General features: G+C 44.2%; 1 protein-coding gene across 1 annotated transcript in view; it reads left to right on the top strand.

The window, feature by feature from the left end:
* The window catches only part of RALGAPA2 (Ral GTPase activating protein catalytic alpha subunit 2), a 357,121-nt gene that overhangs the window by 21,096 nt on the left and 316,319 nt on the right, over nucleotides 1–19,706 (top strand). The window contains exons 2-3 of the mRNA XM_019544076.1: nucleotides 2,814–2,924; nucleotides 5,483–5,532. Of these exons, the coding sequence (XP_019399621.1) occupies nucleotides 2,814–2,924; nucleotides 5,483–5,532 (161 nt within the window). The remainder of the gene's footprint in view (nucleotides 1–2,813; nucleotides 2,925–5,482; nucleotides 5,533–19,706) is intronic.

Here is a 19,706-nt window from a genome sequence, read left to right as displayed (position 1 = left end):
TGGCTCCAGGAAGCTGCTGCCAGCGACAGAGACCGGGCTGCTCCCAGCAGGGCTTGCAGCATCCCGGCTGCCTGCTGTGAGCTGCCTGGGATCCCGGCTGGCAGCAGCTCCCCAGAGCCGGGGCAGCTGCAGTCGGGAGGCTCCAAACAGCTGCACCAGGCTCTAGCACCAGTTCTGCACTGGCGCATGCAGGTGTGCCTTGGTGGGGGTGGGGCCTGAGGCAGCGGGGCCTGAGGCAGCACAGCACCAGTCTCTCCCCTGTTCCCAGCACAGAGGTGATGAGCCCAGTGCAGCTGTTTATAGCCAGCCTGCTGGTTGCTGCAGCTGCCCAGAGTCCCCAGGCTGGGGGGCAGGGACTTTGGGTGGGGGGCAAGGGGCAGCAGGGCTAGGGGCAGTAGGGCTGGGGGGCAAGGGGCACAAGGAGGGCATCCTGCCATGTACCCCTTGCTCTCATTTTTTTTTTTCTGCCATGCTGGCACTCCAGCACCTTTCGAGGTAGGCATTATGGTGTTTTTTGGCACTCTGGCCATAAAACGTTGCCTACCCCTGCAGTAGACCATAAGCTGATTATGAGCCCACAGTTTGCCCTCGTTGCAAAGAAAGCTAATGGAATGCTTGGTTGCATTAGTAGAAACATTGCCAGCAGATAGTGGGGAATCATTGCTTCACTCTATTTGGCACTTGTGAGGCCACATCTGGAGTACTGTGCCCAGTTTTGAGCCTCCCACTACAGAAGAGTTGTGGACAAATTGCAGTCCAATGGAGTGTGACAGAAATGGCGAGGGGGCTGGCACACATGACTTCTGAGGAGAAGCAGAGGGAAGTGGACTTATTAGTTTGTAGGAGAGAAGACTGAGAGGGGATTTAATAGTAGCCTTCAATTACCTGAAGCATGGTTCCTTTTAAAAATTAAAAAAAAAGCCAAAACAGAAACAACACCGTAGTCTAATCTGAGATTAAAAATCCAGCTGGGAAGAAACCAAGATCTAGTAAAACTAAACATTTGAAGTATGTATAACCAGATTTTCTAAAGCAGCTCTCTGCCTGAAGGTGTCTATAGGGATTATCAAAAATGCTTAAGCAAGTTCTGTACCATATATATACCTGATTTGCAGAGGCACTCTTGAAGAATCCCAAGCACCTACTACATTTTGAATGTGTGGACACTGGTGACCAAAACAATCAATTAACTAACTAACTGCAGTTAATACTTTCTATAATTTATACTTTGTTAAACATTTAGCCTTGTGTTTCCAGCATGTTCTCAGATCATTTTAATGTAATTAATAAATAATTCTAAAATGCTGTGTTTCTGAGTCTAATCGAATTCTAGTTTTCATCCTAAAGCAAGTAAATTGGCACAAATTGCAGATAAAACCTATCAACTGGTAAATAAGGAATGTGGTGCTTACCATTTTCTAATTCTTAATTTTTCTTGTGTTAAGTATCTGTTCATTGATGTATACAACTGTTTAAATGAATGTTTGTGAATCAGTAGGCAAGGTTTAGATGTGATATATTATATTAGACCAACTGAGTAGTTGGGGGAAAAAAGTTCTTGGCAAGCTTGAATGAATCAGTACATCTTCCTAATTAGCAGAAAGTACCAAGTTGAGTATAATGACTATATTTAGCTGTCAATCAGCATGTGTTTATATAAACCAATCAGAAGGAGCTTTTCTTTAGTGATGGAAATATAGTTCTCGGAGACTTCAAGAGACTAGTACTGTGCAATGAAATGGGCATTTTTAGAAGGTGGCAGAGTGCATGAAAGAATGCTTCCTCCCTGTCTCTTCAAACTGGAGCACCCAATAATATTCATTTTTACAATACATGATATAAAGAAAAAAGTTGAACAACCTTACTTTCTTTGAAGAGAGGACATATTCTCCGTATTTAATAGGTGGATAAACAAGCAAAGAAGTGTTTGACCAAAGCTGCCTTAAACATATATAAATTATTTAGGTCCTATGACTTGGAGGTGGTGTGAATACTTTGACATGAGTAATTCTGGGTGCTCTGCGCTTATGGAATTCATGTCAGTTTACTAAATTAATAGGATTTCCTTCATCATTTTGAACTTGCTGCCAAAGACTGTATGTTCAAGTCTGATTTTTTTAAAGTACCAATTGTACTGTCTCTCTTCAAGTTATTCCCCTGGTCCAGGTTTATGGAGTAAAATGTTTCAATAAGGATGAATCAAAAAATGGTAGAGAATTTAATTAGCGGACAAAACTCATCCATGATTAAATTTCAAACCTGGCCACCTAGTTTTGAAGAAAAAAATAGGAATAGGAACGCAATTATAACTGAATCACTGTCATTGATCTGTATAACACGATATATAAGTAAACCTAGCAAAACTGCTTTAAGTTGGAGTGGTTTTACCACATTCGGTTCATTCCTGGTTTGTTCGCATGTGAATAAGTAGAACATAACATCTGCTGGCCTTTTGAAATGTTCCCCTTGTGAAATGGCTCAGATTGTACATGTGTCCATGCCCTTTGTTTGTTCAGTTACTGTGGATACATCTTGAAGATTTAGATTCTGTGCCTCAGTTAATTTTTTTATAAATGTTATGGCAAAATGTGTTTCAAGCTTTTATTTAGTTCTTTTTCAGAAAGGAGTGGAAAAATAGGTTTGATATGCATTTTTAAATATTAGTGGTCCAGAATTAGTGTCCTGTATTATTATTTTACTTCATCCTGGGTCCTTTGCCATAAACTTATAAAAGAGAAACTACTGCCTTCAGACCTGCACTGTATTTAAGTTATTTTGTCTTGACCTTATATTTTCAATTTTTTTTTTTAAAGATAATGTGGATGGGAGTGACCTGAAACAATTTTTTGAGATCCACTATTCTCAAATTTATTTTATCTTCTATGAAAATTTCATAACACTGGAAAATAGCTTGAAACAAAAAGGTAAGCTTTCCTTCAAAAAATATTTTTTTTCTTATTGAACCTTTAGGGTTTCTTAGCCATTTTAATGGTAATAACTGGAATTTTTTTAATCTAATTGGTGTGGGTTCCATACTTCCTTGTATTCATAGTCTTCTTGAACTGTAATAATTAACATGTTTGTTTTATAGTATTTTTTACTATAAACAGCATTTAAAATTTAAGTTTTCAGATAGTTAAGCTTTACTTTGTAAACTTCATAAAATGACCTTTGGATGTTTTCTTAATACCTTTTATAAATTAATTAAAAAACTCTCCCCTAAGGGTTTGAATCAGCTTGTCTTAAACAAAGAAATTGTTAAGAAAACTGTTAAGAAAAATCAGTTGATATTTTCTAGTCAGGATAGAAGCTATTGCAGATTTAAATTTTTTTGCATGTTACTATGGAAAAAATATATTAGCATTGAGGGAAACAGATGCGTTTGTGATAAAAAATTAGCTTAGTGAAAATTAGCAAGCTTTGCCAATTTTAAAAATCTGACAAAGACAGAAAATTATAGGAAATTTTAGTCGAGACTGTTAGATAGCTCCAAAAAAACAAACCCTAAAAACACTCCTAAAATTGATATATCCTGCCACTTTTATAGGCAGATCTATACCAGTGCTTAAATATTTCTAGTATACAAGCCTGTTAATTGGTATGTTCTGGTGTTCAGTGCTTGCAGGGACAAACCTCTTTTCAGTTAGGAGTGATACTGTTGATTATTACAAGAAGAAAAGCAGAACTCGAAACTCAGATCTGATCACAAAAATGGTTTTAATTTTCAGTTGTTTGATTTAAACACTTTATTACAATTTTTAATTACACTTTAAAATACCTTTCAGTTCTTAATAAAAACACTTTCACAATAAATGTAACACATTATGTCTTGGTGTAAAAATCATGCATTATATAGATGTACCATATTTACCCAAATCCAACATTACTTCAATTTTAAGATGACCCCCCATAATTAGATTCTGTACAAAGAAAATAATACATTTGTTATAACTTTCTATGTATAGAATCTAATTCCTGGGCATCATGTTAAATGTATACTCTTTACTCCTGTGGCTGGGAAAGCAGTGGAGGGGCAGACCCCTGCCTCCTGATTCTCCCCTGCATGCCTGTGCCTGCCTTCCTGATGCCTGTCTCAGTGCCTGGCTTGTCCCCCCACTGCCATGCCTGTGTCAGCCTCCCTCCCACCCCTGTAGTGCTTCTCTTCAGTGACTGCAGCTCTGAGACAGTAAGTGGCAGTGCCCTCGGCCAGGCAGTGGCAACTCCAGGCCCAGCTGGGTCAGTGCTGGAGAGTCTGGAACTGAAGGTAAGTGGCGGGGGGGGAGGGTACCCCCTAAGCCACACAACATGAGTCTCCATTGCCCCCTCCCCACACCAAGAGCTGCTGCCTCTGCTGCATGAGTTGCCTCAAACTGGAATTTAAATCTAAGATTAGGCTTTATTGATTTGGAGTAGAGAAGAATTTATATTGGATTCAAGTAAACATTAGGGTTGTGCAAAGCTTCGGTTCCTGATTTGATTCAGCAGAGATTCAGCCCCATTTGGTGGCTCAATCTCCAAATCTGAATCAAATCAGAGGACCCTTTAATCTCTCTGAATCAAATCAGGACCCTCTGAATTGATTCGGAAAGATTCGGAGATTTGGACATAGAGCTTTAAATGTTTTTTCTGCATATCTCTAGGTAGCAGGAGCTCATGAGTGTGCGATGGTAGGGCACATGGAGCATCCCACAGAAGCATGGGTGGCTCCCCAGCATGCTTGGCAGCAGATGCGGAAGTGGACCAAAAGCACTTCCAGGTCTGCCAGGTAGCACAAAGGGGACTCCCTGCACACCCCCCTTCCCCGGAAGTGGACCAGAAGTACTTCTGGTCCACTTCCGGGTTTGCCGCCGAACACGTGGAGGCCCCCCCCACCACGCTCCTGTGGGACACTCCATCTACCTCAGCATCGCAGTGTTCCCAAGCCATGCCTGCTACCTCAAGGTACGTAGAAAAAACTTTTAAAGTTATGCCCGAATCACTGATTCTCTGAATCGGCATCAAATCTTCAAACTCAGATTCAGCCGAATTAAATCAGGAAGAGTGATCCAAATCAACAAGTCGAATCACTGTCCTTGATTTGGGCTGAATCTGAATCCGGATTGATTAGGGCCCAATTTGCACACCTCTAGTAAATGTGGTATGTACTTTGTTATAGAATAAATGCCCTATTTCTGCAAATATTTGTATATGTATTTAACTGAAATATTTTGTATAGTCCCAATATTTACATGTTGTTAACAATTTTTTAACACAATGGCATTTCAGTGTTACTAGGTACATGTTTAGAAATAAGCATTTATGGTAAGATTTTGCTGGCTGAGGGCCTTTGGAGTATAGGGTTATAATTTTCTGTGCTGGCATGGAAGCCAAAGAAATATAATTCAGCTCAGAACCTTTAAGTTCACTTGAAACAGCTTCTTCCATTTCTGGATTAACAAGCCATATTATTTTAACAAGCAATATTCTTTTTTTTGTTTTCTAGGGAATAAATCACAAAGGGAGGAGCTGGACTCTGTTCTCTTTCTTTTTGAAGTAAGTTCTCTAATTAGATTCTTTGTCCACAACGGCCCCTCCACCAATTCTTTGCCATCTTTTTTTGTGTATAGTGACTTAATCCTGTGCAGAGTGGTCTTAGTGTAGATATAAAGCACTGTGAGTGTTTTTTACTTTGCACAGGAGTCGGTGACTACACAAGGTGCAAGGCAGAAAAGAATTGGGTCCCATATTTGGATATTTCTTTTTTTAATAAAAAAGAATAGTAAACCCTGTATTATGATATGTGAATATTTGCCTTGAATATATGTCAAGAGCTAAGGCATGGTAACAAATGAGAGGCAAGGTGTTTTATTTCGCACCACTATAAGGAATCTAGTTCTAGATTCCATCCTTTGGCCTTTAGTGCTGTTGTTGTATTGGTTCGTCTCTTCTAGTCAGAACATGACATTTTGTAAAAATTCATGACTTTTACCAGAAACTGTAAATGGCTAATGCTGATGAAAAGAAAAATGTAGATCTAATTTTTAGTTAAATTAGACCATAAGTATTTTACAAATAAAATTAGGAACACATAATCTGGAGAGATTTCTTATGAAATTTGCACTGCTGGGAAAATGTATCTCATTGTATTTCTCTTGCCAGTGTTTTGAATGAGATGACACTTAGGGTGTAAAAATGATACATCACTTCTAAAGATATTTTAAAGCATTTAATTTTTGTTCATAAGAATTAATTTCCTACTTAATTTTTCACTGGGTTAAACATCCTCAGTATAATGGGAGCTGTGTCATAATCAAAGCACACTTCTAATTTAACTAGTGAATCAAAACTTTCAAAATGTTAAATCCTCCCTTCCTTGCTTGCTTGTAACAGATTTATAATTTGGGAACAAATAGCTAGTCATGAGTCAAAATGATTTTGCAAGTTATCTCCTTATTTCAGTCAGTTTCTTATGTGCAACTTTGTATTTTGCTCTGCCTCCTAAAAATGTTCTTCTGCCCATATTGCTGAAACGCTAAGCTAAAATGAAAATCAAAGTTAGCATAGACTTCAACAGCAGCTGCAGAAATCTCTTCCTTTGCAATTTAAAATGTCTTTCTTCTTTCCTGCCCAAAGTTGTCCTTGAAACTCCTGCTTCACTGAAGTTATAATGGAACGTATCATGACTTCAGATATCAGCATTTTCTTTGCCTTTACTGGTATCTGGTGTTACTGTTGCACTGAAGTTAGAATGAATCAGTCTGAACATGAGATTTTGCAAATGGAAGAAAATGAAAATTTAAAAGGCAAATTAAAACTTATACATAAAGATAAATGCCTCTTTCGGCCTGGAGTTGGTTTTCTACACTAAGATGGTTCCACTCATGCACTTATAGTTTTGATTGCTGAACACAGAAACTTGTTTCTACAGCACCTGCCATGACCGTGTTTGGGATTCTCTGACACTGTAAAGAGGCCTTCCCCTCAGAAACTGATCAGACTCATTAAGAGTTGTTTCTTCTCATTTAACTGAAAAGTATATTGTATCCACAGGTGAGGGCTTTATTTCTAAAGAATGTTTCTTCAGAAGAAGCCTAACACTGGAAACTAGAATCTCCACTGGAATAATCCTGTGCATCTTGTGTCCACATCCTAAGATTCTCTCCCCTGCCCCCTCTCAACATTTTCTCACTTTTTCTTTCCCACCAGTAGTCTCTGTCTCTGCCAGTGCTCAGCCCTGGTCAGTGATAGGGTTTGGATCCATAAACTGGGAACAATGTGACAGAAAGATTGTACGTTTTCCCAAAGTAATGACCCCACCCAAACTTCTCCCAATCTGCAAATACCCTACATTTTCTACCCCTTAGAAATGCCACCTGGCTTTCATTAATGCCTCCTGCTTATGTCTTTAGACAGCACACAAACAGTGATTCATTTTGTTGCGACTGTTGGTAAAACTTTGGATATTTTTATACGAGCTCCAGGAGACGTGGGGCTGGCACTTTAATTACTGAGCTGTGTTAATTAAAAGCACCTGATTGTCATGTGTTAACATCCCTGCGCTGAAAAAATGGTGGCGGGATGGTTTGAACTAAAGCTCATTTGAGCTTTAGTTCAAAGAGCCTCACTGCCATTTTTACTGTGGGGATGCTGATGCACGTGATGCTAGAATTTGCTGAAGTGCGTTAATTTCCATGCTTCAGCAGAGTCGATTAATTGAGTCTGCCCCGATACTCTAGTTTTCCAGCATGTCAGAGCAGGCTCCCTGCATGTGTATAGGAGCCTTTGTGTCATTTCTACCACAGGAGTATGTCTAGACTTGAAATGTTCAGGACAGCTAAGCCTCCCATTTTTTGCCTCTAAGACCTGTGGAAGATGCCTGCCTTCTCTAGCTACTGTGATACAAAATCTGATGGACTTTTGTATAACATCTTCCTCTTGGCAAAGGTCAGGATTTTTGTCAAAGGCGTTGTTGCAGACATGGAAATTTTGGCATGGATGTAACAAATAATTGTTTCTTTGACCATTATCTGTGATGATGAAATGCTTTATGGCAGTGTCATGGTTGGCACCAGGCTTTTTATGCGTGCCTAGATGAGGCAGCACCTCAGTTGGACCCAGCTTGCCTGAAGTCTGTGTAGATCAGGTGCTTTAGTGGGACTTTTTCTGCACTTTTATGTAATAGCTAATTGAATCAGCTTTAGAGAAAAGCCCCACTGTGTCACAGACCAGCTGGGCACTGTGAGTGTATCAATTCTATCACAGGCCACCTGGGCGCTGTGAGGGTATCAGCCACTGGGCTGTTTGGTTCAGTTTCGGATTGAGAAGGCAAAGTTGGGAGTGAAGCAAAGGCAAATTTATTATAGCTTACACACACACAACAGTTGACAGAAAGATAACTGCGATAAGCAGATAATGCAGTATTAAAGAGCTAATAGTAAATAATAACAACAGATGGATCAATTCTGTCGCAGGCCAACTAGGCACTGCAAGAGGATCAGCCACTGGGCTGTTCAGAACAACAGATAGACAGACATGGGTTGGCAACTTATCGATAGTCCCTCGATACCAGGTGTGCGCCAAGTGATTCCAGCGAAGTTAGGCGTCCCCAATTGATGCTGTCGGAGGGATTACCAGGGATCAGGTTCCGATCCTCATTCACACCAGGAGTCTGGAGTCTGGGCTTGGAACAGCAATGACCATTCTGTTCCCTCCTTCCTGCTGGTCACCTGATGCATGTGCTTTTTATACCTTTATACCTAGTCTTATGCAGATCTGTTGGCTTTAGAGCCACTGACAATCTTGCCCTATAGCTGTTACCCTATGGGATTGAAAGGCATTAAAAATGATCATAAAAGGTTGCTATCTAGACTCGGGTTTATCCAATAAGTGAATTGCAATGCGGCACCTTTAGGTTTGAAATTGACATTACTCCGTGTAAGCCCAACCCTTTTAGGTTTCTCTGAATATGCTTTCTTGGGACGTGCTTTCCTGGAATGTGTTGGGTGTGCCAGGTGGTTGGATCTAGTTTTTATAGTCAAGGCTGAACCCTGAGCAAAAACCATTAGGTCAGCTAATCTTGCAACTACAGCTTCGCCTTTGGGGCCCAGTCAGTTCCACGATTAATACAAACAGTTAGTTTTATCATTTTGGTTAAACTTGTGACAGACAAGTTACGTTTGTGAGTTATGAACTTACAAGCTTTATATTACCTAATATTACCTGTTAGGTAGAATACCAAATGCCTCCAAGAAGCACATATGTATTGCTTATTAATCCCTGTAGTTCTGACCGTCACAATCCACCCCTTGCTTCTTTGGAGCATTTGATAAGGCCTACAAATATGATTTCTGCAGGTGGCGTATACATGGTTGGCATAAGCAACATTTACTTCAGCATAGGTATTAGACTTAATTTTATAACAACAACATTTAAAGATTATATTGAATAATATTAATCCTATGACTAAACTTATTACTACTACAAACCAAGGAAAAGGAGCACCTTTAGTAAAGGTATACATTTGCACAGTACAGGCTATTTCATACCACTTACGCAGCGGGGAAATATTAGTAGTGCATTTAATAATTTGACCTTGAGCTATGAGAGCAAATTATTTTCCTTTTTGGGCATCTCTGAACAAACCTTTAATGTGGGCCGCTACTTCACCCTGTTCCTTTAGCTGGGGCATGTCTACAACTTTAACCCAGGATTTTGGAAGACTTAGGTTAAGGGTGACGCTTTCTACTTAGGTTTTTGTCCGCATTAAGGTGGCTTCCTGGTCTTGAACATACAGGGTAGCTGATGCCCCTGGGAAATCTTGAGCTTCTGCACACCTGGTGCAGGAGGCCCAAAACGTGCTGTTGGGGGGACTATTAGGCCACTATTAGGCCACCCTCTCCATAAAGTTTCCAAGCACATTAGAATGCCATTTACAGGGCATACCAGAGATTGGGCCAAATACTTGGGACCTTCGGGGGTTACAGTTTCCCAAATGGGACCATGTAAGTCCCAGTCCCACATGCACCCACCCCCTAGTCCTGTTGTCAGGAGAGCAGCTTACCTTGACCCATAGCTTTATTGATTCCACTCTCCTTGCAATAACAGAGTTATAAATAGCAATTCAAGAAAGGTTCAGATCTTTTAGCAAAAAAACCCCAACCCAACTTTTTAAATAATTTGTTTTATCTTTTCACTGTAACTGCATTTAAGGTGTAGAACTAGTTCACTTGGCTTAGCATAGAGAGAGAAACAGGGTCAAATGAGGCCCACTGAAGAGTTTAACTTTATTGTCTCAAATGGTCTGTTTATTTCTTGAGGGCCGTTATGGTCCGTGCAGAAGATGAGATGATTCTTGGTGATCTTCTCATGCCTCTACATCACATTTGACCATTTTGTTACATAAGCTTGTGCTTGTTTATTGTACTTTGTGAGGTCTTTCATTGTACGTTATGTGCTCTGAGGCATGGACACACAGTGGGTGTCTTGGATCTTTAGTTTTTCTTAATTGTACTATCCTGCTGTTCTTTTCTTGGTGATTTCTGTATTAGAGTGGGCAGGGACTCTGAGCTATGGAAAGGAACATTTGGAAAGGAAGTGGCTGGGGGTGAGCAATGTATTCCAGTGGAATTCTTTCCCTGAACAAGTGTTCGGAACATGATTTCATAATCACAAACTCCGTATTTTGTCAAAGCAACAAATGGAAGACATCATGGGTGCAACCCTCGCTAAATATACTGGCACCTGATTAGCTGTTATAGTGCTTGCCTGGGACCATCATGACGTCTGTACCACCAGAGCTATGACCAATGCACATCACTGCTGGATGGATCATTGTTTGATATGAATGGACATACAAAATGTATTGCCCCAAAGTGATGGAAACAAAAGAAAAGCCAAAGAGCGTTTGAAAGACTCTGCTAAAAGCTAGTGGAACCTCTGTCAGAAACTCTCTGACAACCATGATGATCTGGACACCATTGATCACTGAGAGCCTCAAGAAAGGCATCCATGACCTAAGCAAAAACAGTCTTCAGTCTTCTCCACAAAGAAACACCAGAACTGGTTCAAAGAGAATGAACCAGAGAAAATGAGAATGGGAAATTCAAGCTCTTGTAGACAGAAAAGAGAGAGCTTTCAGGCAGGGTGACATAAACTCCAAACAGAAGCAAGATGCTTATTGAGACATTGGAGCTGAGACCCAGAGGAAAATTTGAGAGTGAAAAAAGAAGTGGTGGAGAGGACAAAGCAAAAAAGATCCAAAAATTTGACATCAGCCAAAACATGCGTAGTTTCTTCAGTGTAACCAAAACTATCCATGGGCCAAACACATAAGAACCCATCCCTCTGAGGTCTAAGGGTGAAAAAACACTCTTTAAAGACCATCAACGCATAGTTGAAGGAGCACTTTCAAGAGCTCCTGACTCAAGATTCTCATGTTGAAGACAATGTCATCAAAGCCATTCCACAACACCCTATTAAGGACTACCTTGCCGATCCACCAACTTATAAAAGACTTTAAAAGTCATTAAGCAGATGAGAACAATCAAACATGCTGTCCTGATGGAATGCCAGCTGAAATTTATAACCAAGGTAGAAAAAAGCTCTTTCAATAGGGTTTTAAACCAGAGGTACAATAGGTGTGATCTTTGCTGGTATTCAGCTTCAGAAGTGCTGTTAGCAACACAGATCTTTGTGGCCTTCAATGACCTGATTAAAGCCTTTGATTCCATTAGCAGAGATTGTATGGACGATCCTGATAAAACTTGAATGTCTGCCAAAATTTGTTATCGTTATCAGACTTCTTCATGATGTCCAGGGATCCTGGTTTTCTCCGATTTAAAAATTGAAAATTCTTTGATTTAAAAACCCAAAATCCGTGGAAAAAAATAAAAGGCCCCTCACAGCCCCCCCAACTGTTGCTGGTGCCCCATGCCCCACAGTCGCAACAGCTCCCCAGACCCACAGACAGTGACACACACAGCAGGTAAGTGTATGTGGGGGGAAGGGCCGGGGCAGGGCGGGGGAAAGTGAAGGTTGTGGGGGAGGTAGATCAAGAAGTGGGGGAGTGTGCACATGTGCCCACTCCCAGGAGCAGGGCCAGGGGGTGAGGGCAGGGGTGCCACTCCGTGGGCCATACACATGCCAGGTGGCCTGACAGGAGGTTCGCACACAGAGGCTGCCACTGCAACTCTGCCACTGCACCCTGCGCTCCCACAGCCACCTGCACAGCTTTGTGGGCAAGGGGTGTGGCAGTGGCAGTGTGGAGGCAACCATCATGTGCATGCCACATACGTGCTGCCTGGCTGGGGGGTGAAATGGGGGACTTGCATGCACCGACATGCCCTGCAACTGGCTGGACTGCTCTGCGGTGGTGCGGGGTGGTAGCAGCTGCATGTAGGGTGGGAGGGCTTTGCGGGCAAGTGCTGCCGCTGCAGAGCCATGCCCTTCGCCCCTGGATCCTAAAGGTAAGTGGGGGCAGGGCTGGGGAAGATGGCTGGGGGCTGAGGGAGATGCCTTGTTGGACCTGGTGCTGGCCACAGGTGACAACCTGCTGAGGGGGCTACGGGTGCTTGACCACCTGGGCAACAGTGATCATCGCCTGCTGGAATTCACCATCCAGCGCAAGGTGGCAAAGGCCTGCAGCAAGGCAGCAGCCCGAGATTTCAGGAGGGTGGACTTCAATGAGCTAAGAATAGTCGGGGAAGCACTGAGGTCCTGGAGGGGAGGGGAGCCAGGTGTCCAAGAAGGGTGGTTGCTGCTTAAGGAGACAATCCTCCAAGCCCAAAGGAAGATAATCCCAGCATGGATCAAAGGGAGCAGGAGGGTGCAAAAGCCCCCATGGCTCACCAGAAGCATCCGGGAATGTCTCCTAGCTAACAGGGAGGTGTATACCCAATGAAAGGGAGGGACCATCAATAGGGAGGACTATACTGCAGTTGCTCAGGGATGCAGGGAGGCAGTCAAGAAGACCAAGGTGGAGATGGAACTGGGACTAGCTTCCCAGATCAAGGACAAGAAGAAGTCCTTTTTTAAATACATAGGGGGCAAAAAGAAGGTACTGGGTAACGTGGGCCCCCTGCAAGACACGCTAGGAAATTTGGTCTTCACACCAGATGACAAAGTTAACCTATTTAACGACTTCTTTGCCTCCATTTTCCTGAGCGGGGACTGTCATCCCCCCCTCAGAGCCCAGGGGAGGCGCACCTAGGCCAAGGGTCAGTCAGGATCTAGTCAGGGAACTTGTGGAAGGACTGGATGTATTTCAGTCAGCTGGTCCGGACAGTCTCCACCCCAGAGTGCTGAGGGAATTAGGTAAAGTCATTGCGGGACCCCTGGCACGGCTTTACAAGCACTCGTGGTGCTCTGGTGTGGCGCCAGAGGACTGGAAGAGGGCCAGTGTGGTTCCCATCTTCAAAAAAGGGAGGAAGGAGGACCCAGGAAACTATAGGCCAGATAGTCTTACCTTGATCCTGGGTAAGCTTTTTGAGAGAATTATCCTGGCACATATCCATGAGCGGCCAGCGGGAGAGGTTATGCTTCGGGGCACCCAATACAGGTTCATTACAGGCAGGTCCTGTCAGACCAACCTGGTGACCTTCTACAACTAGGTCACCAAATCCTTAGATGCAGGGGTAGCAGTGGGCATAGTCTTCCTGGACTTTCGGAAGGCCTTTGACACTGTCTCACTCCATTCTCATTAAAAAACTAGGGGACTGTGGTGTCGACACCTACACAGTCAAATGGGTCGCCAACTGGCTGGATGGCCGCACCCAGAGAGTGGTGGTGGATGGGTCATTTTCGACATGGAGGGATGTGGGCAGTGGGGTGCCCCAGGGCTGAGTCCTTGGGCCAGCACTGTTCAACATCTCATCAGTGACTTGGATAAGGGGGTAAAAAGCACCCTGTTCAAATTTGCTGATGACACTAAGATGCGGGGGGATGTGGGCACACTAGAAGGGAAGAATAGGCTACAATTGGACCTGGACAGGTTACAGGGGTGGGTGGATGAGAATAGGATGGGATTCAGCAGTGACAAGTGCAAGGTAATGCACCTGGAGAGGAAGAATCAACAGCATACTTACAGGCTGGGGAACTCCCTTCTCGTTAGTGCAGAGGCAGAAAAGGATCTTGGAGTCATCATTAATGCCAACGTGAACATGGGCTGGCAGTGTGGGTATGCAGTCAGGAAGGCATCCACAGATGCATCTCAAGCAGGTCCAAGGAGGTGATCTTCCCCCTCTATGCAGCACTGGTCAGGCCACAGCTGGAGTACTGCATCCAGTTCTGGTTGCCACACTTCAGAAGGGATGTGGACAACATGGAGAGGGTCCAGAGAAGGGCCACTCGCATGATTGGGCGGCAGCAGGGCAGACCCTACAAGGAGAGGCTACGGGACCTGAACCTGTTCAGCCTCCAGAAGAGAAGGCTGAGGGGGGATCTAGTGGCCTGTTACAAACTAGTCAGAGGGGACCAGCACGCATTGGAGGAGTCCCTGTTCCCCCGAGCACTACCAGGAGTGACTAGAAATAACGGTTACAAGCTGGCAGAGGGTAAATTCAGATTAGACATCAGGAGGTACTATTTCACCATCAGGGTGGCTAGGATCTGGAACCAACTTCCAAGCGAAGTGGTGGTCTCTCCTACCCTGGAGGTCTTTGGGACAAGGCTAGACAATCAACATGCTGGGGTCATTTGACACCAGTACTCTTTCCTGCCATAGCAGGGGGTCGGACTTGATAATCTGCTCAGGTCCTTTCTGACCCTGCTAACTATGAAACTATGAGTGAGGGGTCCTGCCAGCCCCAGGCAGCACACTGCATCTGGGATCAGGGCCAGGGGGTGAAGGCAGGGGTGCCCCTCTGTGGGGGGCTTTGCGGGCAAGCGATGCGAGGCACAGTGTGGTGGTGCCCGCCATGTGCGGGCTGCACACATGACCGCCTGCCCAGGGGAGGGGAGAGGGAGGCTGACACGTGGCTGGAGCAGAACTCAGTGGCCAGCTCTGAAGACACGGTGAGTGATGGGAGGGCAGGGGTGCGGTTGGGCTCGCATGCGGTGCTGTCACTTAGCTGGAGGTCCATGATAGCAGCTGCTTAAAATCTCCTGCTGCTGCCATGGAGCTGTGCTCAGAGCTGTGCAGGCAGCGGCACAGCACGGGGTGGTGGTGGGAATGGCTGCATGCTACCCAGCCAGCACCATGGTGCTGCTGCTGCCTGGCGGCCAGCTGCACTGCTCTGGGCATGGCTCTGCAGCGGCAGTGGGAGGTTTTGTAGGTAGCAGCCATCGGGGCCTCCAGGTAAGTGGCAGCACCGTGTGCGAGCCGAAGTCCTCATCCCCCCCACCCCACCATGGCTGCAGAGCCAGCCACAGAGCTGTGCTTCAGCTGCATACCAGCCTCCATTTTCCCCTCCCCTGGGCAGGCAGCTGGGCGGCATGTGTATGGCCTGCACGTGGCGGGCATCCCCACACTGTGCCCCATCACTTGTCCGCAAAGCCCCCCTCAGAGAGGCACCCCTGCCTTCACCCCCTGGCCCTGCTCCCAGCTGCAGTGTGCTGCCTGGGGCCGGTAGCACCGCCATTCCCTCAGCCCCGCATTGGCTGCCTCAGAGGCTCAGGCCCTGCCCTTCCCCCTCTCTCTCCCCCTCCAGCCAGGGTTGGGGGTTTCCCGCCCTTTTTTGCAATCAGCTCTTGCAGGCTGGCGCTCTTTGCAAAAGTGGAGAATCCACAAATTTCTCTGATAAAAAGAGAAAATCCGCGTTTTCTCCAATTTGAAAATAAAGAATCCGTGGTTTTTGCCTTTTTTCCGTGGGAAATGGAAAATCCGGTTCCCTGATAATGAGATGGCAGCAACCATCCTGAGAAATGTCTTGGAAATGTATTCTTTCCTATTCGTTCAAATAGGAGTTGAGACGTGATTGCAGCAACATTCTTTTCCATCTGTACTGCAGCCATTCCACATCTCATTGCTGATAGGCTTCCATTTGGGCCAGAATCTCTCTAACTTCAACCAGTTAGATTCTAAATCCAAGATAATGAGCACCTCTATTACTGATCTTCAATACACTGATGATTGTGTTATGTGTGGCCACTGAGTTAAAGAGTTCCACGTAGCACTATCACTCCTGTGATACAAAGTGTTTGGACTTGCTGTCAACTTTATGAAAACCAAGATACTTTACCAACCCACCCCAAACCAAATGGCTCTTCTCCCGATTTATGATTAGAGTGCAGTCTTCAGAAAAATTGAGTTTTTCTCCTACCTTTTTACCATTTCTCCTGAATATTGTTTGGGAAGGGTAGCCATCTTATGATATTCCACACCAGATAAAATTTGCCAGTGCTGCCTTTGGGTGTCTCCAAAATTGTCTTGGATCATCAACCTCAGGATCCAAACCGAAATTCTCTTCTAACAGGTTGTTGTCATCCCTTCCCTGTTGTATGGGTGTGACATATCAGAAACACTTGAAAGCTTTGGGATATTACCATCAGTGCTGTCTTCAGAAAATCCTCCATCTTAATTGGAAGGACAGAAGAATGAAATGGCAGCCTTCTGGCTCAAGCAAGCACCACCAGCACTGAAGCTGTGTTTTTATGGCACCAACTCTGCTGGACAGGACATGTTCTAAGGATACCTGACTGCAAGTTTCCAAAACAGGTCTTACAATCCCAACTCATTGATGGTCACTGCCCTGGAGTTGGGTAAAAGAAGAGAGTCAAGGAGACTTTGAAGGCCTATCTGAAGAAATGTAATTTTAACAGCAATATCTGTGAAATGCAAGGCCTGAATTATCCCCAGTGTTGCCATAGTGTACAGCAAGACATTGATCATTCTGAGTGAACTCACTTCACTGTGGAGGCAGATAGATGAAAGAGACAAAGGGAAAGAGCTATGACCTGACATCACCAGGATCTGCTTTTTTGGCCTGGAACTATTTGCCACACATGCACTCAAACTTGTGGATCTCAGATTGGCCTCCTTGATTATCTGCAGTCTCATGGATGACTTCCCTATTCGTAGAAGACTGTCATCCTTGTACTGAGGGACAGCTGGAGGTGGTCTTTGCAGATTTTGCACAAAACCAAGAAATGGCTCCATCTTACCTGTCTTATCCTACTAGATTATGGTAGGTGTGAGGAAAAAAGAGCTCTGAAAGAAGAAAGTTTTAACTTCCTGTGGCAGTACGTCTCATACTCTAGTGCACCTTCAAAGGTTCAAAAACCATTAATTAAGTGCCCCCAAATTATGAGATTGTCTTTGAACCCTGAGTTTGGTTCTTAAAGTATGTTTGTTCCACATCTTCCAAGTTTCTCTCGGCAACTGGGAAGACTAGAGATTTATTTTAAAATAAACAAACCCACTCCCACCTCCCAAAATTGAAGCTTCTTGTGTAGGCATTTCATTCCAGTAGTTGAGACTTAAAGAAGAATACCAGATATTGTGAAAGTTGCAATAGAAAGAGTCAGACTTGGCAGCAGTACCTGGAATATCGGGGGGAATGACTTTTGTCACCAGGCACAGCATAGGAAAAGTGAAAGCAGCATATGCCCCTGTGCAGAGAGAAAAGCTGACAAAGTCCTGTATTGTGAGTACTGTGCTCAAAAGTGGAGGCCAGCAAGATTAAATGATAATCAAAATAGTCAAATATGCATAATGCAGAAAGAAAGTAAAGGATAAAAGTGCCTTTACAAGAATGGCTACATCTAGCTTATTCTGAAGAACCTTGAGTAAAATCTTGTTACCAGTAGCAAACAAGATGTGCTTTAAAATAGGCTAATGAACACATATTACAACCCTTCTGTATTTTGACATGCCATGTAATATGTTTTTATTGTAACATTAAAATACAGAGAATGCTGAGGGACAGCATGTGTGGGAGGGTACTGTGTGGAGATAATCCTACTGCCGAAGGGAAGGGGGAGTGCAAGCCACTTGGGGGTTGGGAGTGCCAGTCAGTACTGGGGGAAGGAAGAAAGGAAATTCTGTTTTCTAAGAGTCTTGTTAAGGTTATCTATATATTTTAATACCAATAATAGCACCTAGGAGCCCCATCAGGAACTAGGTACCCAATATACTAAGCCAGTGATTTTTCACTAAGATGCCACAGGATCCTATGGTGCCTTGAGATTCTTTCAAGGGTGCCATGCAGTGTTAGCACTGTTAGGTGTGCACACAATTTATGAGATAATCCTAAATATTCCAAATAGGAGTCCATAGGAATCTATAGTATCAAAACATCGTAACCCATTGTGATCTTTCCAAGTTCTTTGCAATAAAAGAATTTCTCCCTTATTTTTCTGCATTGAAAAAACAAGTGAAAATTGAGGGCTTGCATTTTTCTGAGGGGTGCCTCAAGTTTATAATGGTTTAGAACCACTGTGCTAAGCACTGTACAGACACCTTACAAACTGCCTTTAGTATCAAGATCTACGGAGACAAGTGAGGAAGAAAGAAGTTCTGATGCTTGGTTGAGGGAAAGTACTTCAGAGGTGATGTCAGAAGATTATTTTAATGGCTACTAACTATAAACAGCCTGCAAAATGGCAGTTGAGTTGTGAAATGAAAAACTACTTACTGGGATTCAGATAAGATCCTGTACAAGTAAGAATGAAAAACACCTTCAAATAATGTTACTGAGATCTTCCTGTTTGTCTTTAGGTGGAGATGCATGATACAATAAAAACTGAAATATGACCTTAGAGGTGGATAGGTATATTGGTTCTATAATGAAATAAAAAGTAAGTCCCTAACTTCATTTGAATGTAGGTTGTATTACAGAAAGACCTGTTCTAATAATTTTTTCTGAAAATAAAACACCTCAAGTAAGTCTATCCTGCTTTTTTTTTTTTTTTTTTTTTTTTTTGCACAAAAGATTTGCTTGGATTTATTTTTTGATTAAATTTGTCTTCTGTATATACCTAATTAAAAATGCTGGCCCATAGCTGCCTCTGCGGTGCTGCACATGGGGCTGAACCCTGCCCTCTTCCACTTGGGGCAACCCATGCTTCACTTCTGTCCACACCCATGGCTTTGTGGATCCAGTCTATAGCTTCCCCTGCAGCACTCTGCATGGGGTGAGCCCCACTTAGGACAGCTCATGCCATGCTCCTCCCACACCTGCCAACAGCCCTGGCTCCGACCAGCATGCATGACTTCCCAGCAGGGCTGCTTCTGGTGTGGCTGTAGCCATCTGGGTACTGCTTGGCTTCCCGTCTCCAGCAGCTGCTGCTCCTCCTCTGCTGCACTGCTAAAGGCACCAGGTAACATGGGGAAGCCATGGGGATGCGTGCTGGACAGCAGATGCTCAGCCAGGTTGGGGGAAAGCTGCGGCTGGCCAGCTCCTGCCTCAGCACATATAGGGCTTCAGCGCCAGCTCATGGCTGCCTTCTGCATACTTGGCCTCCCACAGGTGGCTGCTAATCATGCCAGGTAACTGAGTGGATGGAAGGCGGCTGGAGCTGGAGCCCCGTGCACTGGGACAAGCAGTTCTGGCCCAGAGTTCCCTGTGGCAGCAGCCCTGCTGAGGGAAGCTGGGCATGCTGGTCAGGGCCAGTGCAGTGCTGTCTAGTGGGTGAGGGCAGTAGTGTGTTACGGGTTGCCCCATGTGGAAGTGGGCAGGGCTTGGCCCCATGTGGAGGGCTTTGGAGGCAGTTGTGTGCCAGATGGGGGAGGCAGACTTCATGTGCACTGTACTACCTGGGTGAGCTCGGCTGTGCGTACCCTCTCCCTACCC

Source organism: Crocodylus porosus, unplaced genomic scaffold (assembly GCF_001723895.1).
Source record: "Crocodylus porosus isolate Cpor-Errol unplaced genomic scaffold, CroPor_comp1, whole genome shotgun sequence".
Lineage (NCBI taxonomy): Eukaryota > Metazoa > Chordata > Crocodylia > Crocodylidae > Crocodylus > Crocodylus porosus.
Note: the sequence above shows the minus strand (reverse complement) of the source record. Positions and strands in the feature narration are given on the sequence as shown.